Source organism: Chinchilla lanigera, unplaced genomic scaffold (assembly GCF_000276665.1).
Source record: "Chinchilla lanigera isolate Chin_1 unplaced genomic scaffold, ChiLan1.0 scaffold00064, whole genome shotgun sequence".
In the NCBI taxonomy this organism is placed as follows: Eukaryota; Metazoa; Chordata; class Mammalia; order Rodentia; family Chinchillidae; genus Chinchilla; species Chinchilla lanigera.
The window spans coordinates 3,884,979-3,892,351 of record NW_004955465.1 but is presented as its reverse complement, the minus strand read 5'-3'; the positions used below and the strand labels follow the sequence as shown (position 1 = coordinate 3,892,351).

Below are 7,373 nucleotides of genomic sequence, written 5' to 3'. Positions count from 1 at the left end.
CGCCCCGCGCGGGGAGCGGTGTGCACCCCGGGCTGGCGCGGGGCAGCGGACGGGGCCGCCTGGCCAACCGGGGGTACATTAGGTCTGCTCTGCGGTTTGGCGGGGTGACGCGCTTAGTGTCCGGGAGCAAGGGCTTCGGGATTACTTTGCTAAAACCAGCCAGCAGTTCAGATGGCTAAAGCAACCGGTGAACGAGCGTTTCAGTTAAGGCACCAAGCTAGAAAGGGGTGAATGCACTTTACACCTCCCGGCCCTTTGATACACGGCCAAGCCCGGTTTTGAACTGGGGCTGGCGTGGGGTGAGGAACAGGCCGACGGCAGGACACCAGCAGTGTGTGCTTTTGTCGAGCAAATACTTAATGGGCCCTGCAGGCTTAAGCGCCTTGAGTGGGAGGGGTTAGCAGGTACAGTGATCTTCCTAGTTAAAACCACAAGCCCTGCGTTGTTAGGAAAAAAATTCAAGGCCAGCACAAGCTACACTGTTCATTTCTCAACGCCGATGTCATGCAGATGCATGCCCTCACAACCACTTCAGTACACTGTGCATTTGTATCTTAAAATCCCACACGAAGACGTACTAATATGCACACGTTCTGGTCACGGGGCTCCTCATACGTTCTTTAATGGGCGATATTCTAGCTGTATGGGAGGTGGGGGCCTCCAGGTTTTGGATAGATCACTTGTGACATTAATAGCTCTGGGGAGTCTAATAGAGACAATAGGAGTTAAACGAACTCTTGAGAGATTACTAATAAAAGAGCCAATTATCATGTCGACTTGGAAAGAGCATCTCTTAAGATTTATCCCTTGCACATCTAATTTGACGTGACAAAGACTTCACAGATGCAAAAATGAAACTTTAAACTAGCTAACAATATACTGATTGGGGTTAGAAATGAGCACAGTTTCGTAGAGCGTAGTCCTCTGGTGGTGCCTAGAATCCCGTAATGTGACATTGTCACCATAACCAAAAATAAGCTGCTACCAAGTGAATAGCCTTTAATCCAGGAAACTTTATTTCCACTCGCTAAACAATGCAAATCCATCCAAATCACTTGACACTTTTCCAGCACTTTTTGCCTTGAGCAAATACGCCAATAATCCTAACATCCTCAAGATGCTACTTTTAACCAAAAGCTAAATTTTTGTTAACCTAACTCACGAAGTTTCAAACCCCTTAAACAGCCAACAAGGAACCAAACTCAAGAACATGAAAGTTTTCTCCCTGTGTAAGAAGTGCTTCTTAATCATCTACCCTACAATAATATGACATTATTTGTACTCTTTTAATATAAAAGACTTCTTAACACTCATGGCCTGCACTCCACTTCACACAATAGATTAGCTAAACTATTAAGCCGGTTCAAAATTAAAATGCTGCTTCCAAATCAGTTCAACTATTGCACATTTCGTGTGTTTGTCCAAATATCATTAAGCTAAATGAAACGGTCAAATCATGAATCAGAACAAAGCTAGCCTGTTGCCATTACCGACATACTGAAAGCTGATTATTTAAGCATTGCTCTTCTATGCTTATCCATTTGCTAATTCTGAGCCTTTAGGAAATCCTATTTGAAAAAAATAAATACAACTCTGCAAGTTCTTTTAAATAGCACTCTGCCTGTAAGGACATGCTTGGAATGCAGAAGGAAATGGCTTACCTTTCTTAATTACAGTTTGATCTGGGATGTTAATACCCGGGTCTTCTACGTGCTGCAACAAAAGGATACACATGGATGTAAGTGTATAATCAAAACAAAAGGAAATGAATATTCTGTGCGAGGTGGGGGAAGGGAAGTGTAGAATCAGAATTCTCCCTCCCATAAGATGACATTTATATATAAACATCTCATCTTGGCTTATTAGAATTTGAGGCTTTGCGACTCAAGAGGTTTCACTGCACACCCACAGCCAAATTCTCCTCCCCCAGCAAATAATCCGTGTTTGAAGGGGGTGGGGTGGGGAATAAAACTTTTCTTTGGAAATTAAATCAAGTTTTGGAGTACCTAATCTTTCTCACCAGTCAGTTCAACCTTTAGAAATGCTCCTAGCTTTAGCTTGGCGCCTCAGCGGCTTCGGACTTTAGATAGAGCTTCCCATGTTCAGGTAGCAAAAGCCAGGGCGACACAATAGAAATGACAGGGCCGGGAGCAGCAAAAGAGTGCTGGGAGCCGGATAGGTGATGTAATAAGGAGCAAGCATACCTTCGCTTACGGAGAACTAGAAATATTTTTTTTTTAAAGGCTACTGCCTAAACTGGATATGACAGGAATACGAAAATATCAAAAATAATAAGAAAGAAAAACCTCTAAGGTTGCTTTTCTATTGTCCAAGCAGCAGATTTGTCAATGTGGGTTTTTTTTTCTTTTTTTTTTTTTTTACAGATGGGTATACGTGTGTGTGCTAGAGTCAAAACGTGATTAGAAAGTAAAATGAAATCATGTTTTCTAATGCAGAAACTGACAGGCAATATAATGTCTGGCTGTGTTTACAAATTAGCACCAGGGCTGCTGAGATAGAAGATTTCGCAATCGTTACCAAACACAGGCATTACCATTTAAAAAACTATTACTTCCTTCTCTAGTCTTTGTCCAACAATAATACTGATTCAAACATTTTCCATTCTGTCTTGGATTTATGCTCCTGTTAATTGTGCCTGATCGCAATGATTCCGGGTGGATGGTACTAAGTTGCTTTATTACAGGTTTTATTATACTCAATGCTCTCATTTGTAACTTGCCTAAAGTGCTTCTGGATTTAAGTATAATTAAATTGAGAAATGTTGAGAAATGACTACTACTGCAGTTCTTGTGTTTTAACTATATGGGGAAATATGATCCCTTTATGCATGCACCCTAAACCCATAAAGTAAATGTAGTGTGGCATAATACTTTTATTTGTGTTATTTCTAGACCTTGTCCATACAGGGAAGACTATTAAGTTTAAAGCCCCACTGAGATATTAATGATTAAATAATTTTCACCATCTATTTGATTTTCTTAAATATTTAGCAGTCATTCTTATTAAAGGTTAACTGTTGCAGCAGTGGGGAAATTTAAAACAACCCTTTTCCTGACCCAAATTCCTTTGAAAGAATTTTTTTCTCTTAAAAGGTGGGGGAGGGAGAGGGAAGAGCAGCAACTGGGTTTCCTTGCTTTCATTTGATCTTTTGGCTAATTTCTCCTACGGACCAGTTCACCCACAAAGAGACTGTACAGGTATGAAGCATGCCCACCAGCCACCTGAAATTTTTGCAAAGTAGAGTCCTTCTAATTCACAGTAGTTCCAAAAGCTTGTATATTTTTGCAGTTGAACTATTTCTAAACTGCAAGGGAGAAAAAGACTTCAAAGACTCCTCAGGCAAAGGAACTAAAATACTCAGGTCTTTTTAAAATTGCTGTGTTAATACTCATTTCACTCCTCCCCAAATACCCCGTTAAGTAACACTTTCTAAAAACATGTAAATATGAGCAGGAACACAATGCCTACTAAACCTTATCCCCGATCAAAGTGCCCACTTTCCTGTTTTCCATCCAAGGCTGCTAAACGTAACCAACAAATTTCAGTGGCTAACTGGGTCAAATGAAAATGTAATAAATTTTCTATAGAACTTAAATAATGTTTTAAATCCACCAAGCGAGCAGGTAAGTGCACGTGACCGTTTTCCTTACAATCTAATGCAGTAATCATTAAACTGTCAACGGACATACTGCTGCTATATTTGATGCAGTAATTTGAAATAGCATTTTAGCAAAAATCACATCCAGATACATTTCCTCTCCAAAGAAAAGCAGCTTTAACAGAAGCCTTTACAGCTTTAATAAAATTATTGGCTTGCTCTAATTCCATTTCAGGAAGGTTGTGAGGAAACCATAAATATATAGAATTGCAACAGTGATGCTGGTTTAAATTTAATTTCAGAAAGTATTTTCAAATTATCAATAGCCTGGTTTGCGTTGTAAATAGTAAATGTGCTAATGCCATGCTTATTTAGAAATCATTTTAAACTGCATTTATTGATAACTGAATTAGAACTCAAATAACATATTACCCAATAGTCTCAAAACATTTAATTTAATATGGGGTGTAGCAGGTTCTGATAGGCGTTGGGAGCCTAGCTAATGATTTATGAGGTCACCACTTAGCACCCCTAGGAGGAGAAGAAAGCTGCATTTTAATGTCTCTCTGCCTGGGTTTGTTACTGACTTTTCTTCAATCGGAACAGGGTCGACATAACTTTTAGGTTTCACTAGCTTATAAAATCTGGTTTAAATGCTCTTCTCAGTGTGTCTTTCACGGTTTTTTTCAAACATTGCGAGGGTCTCTGATGAGCTATTTTGGCTAAATTTCACGTCTTCCCCGGGACGGGGAGACGAGACAGCCCCAAGCGTCTGAGCGTGGAATGAGGTCCTCTTGCCTTCGAAACAGTTTACCGCCGTCGTGGAGAGGGGCATAGTCTGTCTGTGGTGACACTCGTCTGATTTATTCTGTGTTGTGGGAATGGTAATGGTGGCATTGTTTGAGGGAACCCTAAGAACCATTGTTCTGGGGCAGGACGCTCCCTCGCTCTTTAACTTTCCAATTTGGTTGTTTCTGTGGGTCCTCAAAGCACTCCACCAGTACCACCGCTGTCACCAAATGAACATTTCGGCAAGGACCGTCCTGGAGGGAACCCCGGCTCGGCCGCGGGTCGCGGGACGTCTCCGCGCTCGGAGCGGCACCCGGCCCGGCCCGCGAGCGGCCTCTTACCGGGACGTCCTCGATGGCGTGAGGTAAGGAGTGGATTGGGAGGTCTCCGAGTCCGGAGCCGAGCCCGTGCGGGCCGTGCAGGAGGTCCTCGTGCCGCCGGTAGTCCCTGCGAGGATCCAGGCCCGACAGCTGGTGGGGCAGCCCCCGGTGCGTGTGCAGGAGCCCAGAATCCTGGCTCTGCCTCTGGCCGGGCCAGCCCGGGTGCTGCGGCTGCGGCTGGGCGTGCAGGGGGTTCAGGCTGTAGGGGTCGTTGACGTGGGAGTAAGGATCTTGCGACTGAGGGTAGATAGGCTGGTAGGGCGGGGGGAAGTAGGGGGGCTGGAAGTCGGCATTGGGGGTGTGGGACAGCGGCGGGGCGCTCGTGTAGGGAGATTGACCTACAGTGCCCAGCTGGGGCAACCGCGCCGTCCCGTTGCTGGTGCCGTCGTGACGGTCCTAGAGGAGGGCGAGAGCAAGGGAAACAACAAAAAATCAGACGTCGGTTGGCCGCCGTCCCCACTAAACCCACTCGCAGACCTGGGTAGAAAACTGCTCTCCTCCCACTGCAGGCCGCCGCCGGGGCGAAAAAGAATCCGCTCTACGTTAATCATTTCGGAAAACACACCAGAAATCAAACAGGCCGTTCCAAAAGCGCAAAGAATTAGACTGTGTGAATCCAGGGGCGCGAGAGATCCTCCTTACACATTTCTTTCAAAGGAGGAAGAGGACAGGAAGGGGTCTCCTGGAAGACAGCCCGTTAAATTGCTGCGTGAAACCTCCCTTAAGCAAAATTAAAATCCCCACTAAATATTAAACAGCAGAAGCGGCCTTTTCTTTCCCCCGGATTTGAACCTGTCTGCCACTTCGTTGTTTACTCTCTTCCACTTAGACGGGGGAAAAAATCATAAACCTTCAAAGACCATTACCATTTCATGAGTATTTAAATAGAAACACACTTCGAACAGGGGTTGTAACGAGAGCACATGTATAAATTACCAGCTTAAGGAAGGTTTTAACTGCAGGATCGGGGGTCTGTCTTTTCCACTTCCTCAGTTAGGAGTCTTTTTCTCGACAGAGTCGATTTACAGAGTATGAATGGGGCATGAAGTGGAGGTTTAAAATAGGCTCAGCCTTATTGGGTTTAACGGAGAGAGGTGCACCCCGGGGCGGAGGCCCCCGCCCCTTCCACCCCGGCCCCAAAGGGCAGGAGAAACGCCTGACTTTAGGTTCCTGTATTGCAATTCGCTTGCAAAACAAGCAAATTGGATTCCCGGGTACGAGAATCCTGCACGGTGCAGCCGCAGACCCTGAGTGAGGGTTAGGGGCGCGCCGGATAGAATTTTTTTTTCCTGGAGACAGATTTAGCACCAGACGTTGAGAACATCTCGGGAACAAGTGGAGACGCGAGGAAATAAAGGTGAATGTGGTGAGAAACACGCCTTGGGCGGCAGCTGCGAGGTAGGGGTCGGTCCTAGGGCGCGGGAGCGGTGGCGATGCGTTGGATCCAGGGGCAGAAAGGAGCGAAGGAGAGGGAGAAAGGTGGAAAGTGGGGGGATGCAAATGGAAGGAGGTGTTTGGAAGGAAACCCGGGCGCGAGACCCGAGGTCGCGGGCAGCTTGGCTGGCCCAGGATTCCAGAATAGAATTCCTAAGGAATCGGGGATGGGGGTTGGGGTGGGACTCACCATAGCTGAAAAACTGTGAACTAACATCTGCGAAGAGTCTGGGGTAACGAGTCAGGGTGGAAAAAAAACAAGCAAGCCAGGAGCACCCGGCTGCCCCGCCGCCCGAGCGCGCCCCACACAAAGGCGCCGAGAGCCCCGCGCCACGCAGGACTCGAGTCACCGCGCGGACGCTCCCGCGGGCGCCGCCGCCCCGCGCGCATCCATCCGGACGTGGACCACACACTCCGCGCGACGCCTTCAGCTGGTCGAACCCACGGTCTCTATCCTGCCGCGATCGGTTAGGATTCAAAGTTCTTTAAAAAACAAAAAAAAAGAAAAAAGAAAAAAAGAAAGAAAGAAAAAAGAAAAAGAAAAAAACCCCAAAAAAGAAAAAAGTGTCTGGTGAGAGTGTGTGTGCATGCGTGTGCGCGCGTGTTCCTTAATCCGTGTCTCCCCTCTTTTCTTAGCGGCGGCTTCACTTGAGCTTCTAATAACCGCGCTCGCCGGGCGGCGTTCCTGGAGCCTCCTAATAACAGATATTCATGACTATTAATATTACACGAATACTTAATAAGGGAAGAATGCCTGGAAATCGAGCGTGAAGCGGAGAGGCAACTCGCGCCGGAGCCGACTCTCAATGCAGTCCATTGACGGGAGCCTCAGTGTAGCAAATCGGAGGTGGGGACAGGGAGCTCGGGAGACAAAAAGCGGGCGAGAGAGGGAGCGGGCGAGCGCGCGGGGGGCCGCGGCGCGGCGGCTGGCGAATCACAGGGAAGGGGCAACATTTTAAAAGGTTGCAGGGCGTGCAAAAGTGAAAGAGAAAGAGGGAGCGAGGGAGGCCGAGGAGAGAGCGCGGAGAGGGAGAATGTGTCTGCGTGCGTGTGTGAGAAAGAAAGTGTGGGCGAGGAGAGGAGCTCGGAGTGGGGAGCTGGGAGGGAGGGAAGGAGGGAGAGCCCGGGAGGAGGAAGGGAGGGAAGGAGGA

General features: G+C 46.8%; 1 protein-coding gene across 2 annotated transcripts in view; it reads right to left on the bottom strand.

Annotated features, from left to right (window-relative positions):
* The window catches only part of Tfap2a (transcription factor AP-2 alpha (activating enhancer binding protein 2 alpha)), a gene marked incomplete in the record, with an annotated part of 22,364 nt that overhangs the window by 7,908 nt on the left and 7,083 nt on the right, over positions 1 to 7,373 (bottom strand). The window contains 3 exon segments of one of the 2 annotated variants that reach the window (XM_013521866.1): positions 1,662 to 1,713; positions 4,750 to 4,987; positions 5,127 to 5,184. In XM_013521866.1, coding sequence (XP_013377320.1) covers positions 1,662 to 1,713; positions 4,750 to 4,987; positions 5,127 to 5,184 — 348 coding nt within the window. 2 annotated transcript variants of the gene reach the window in all.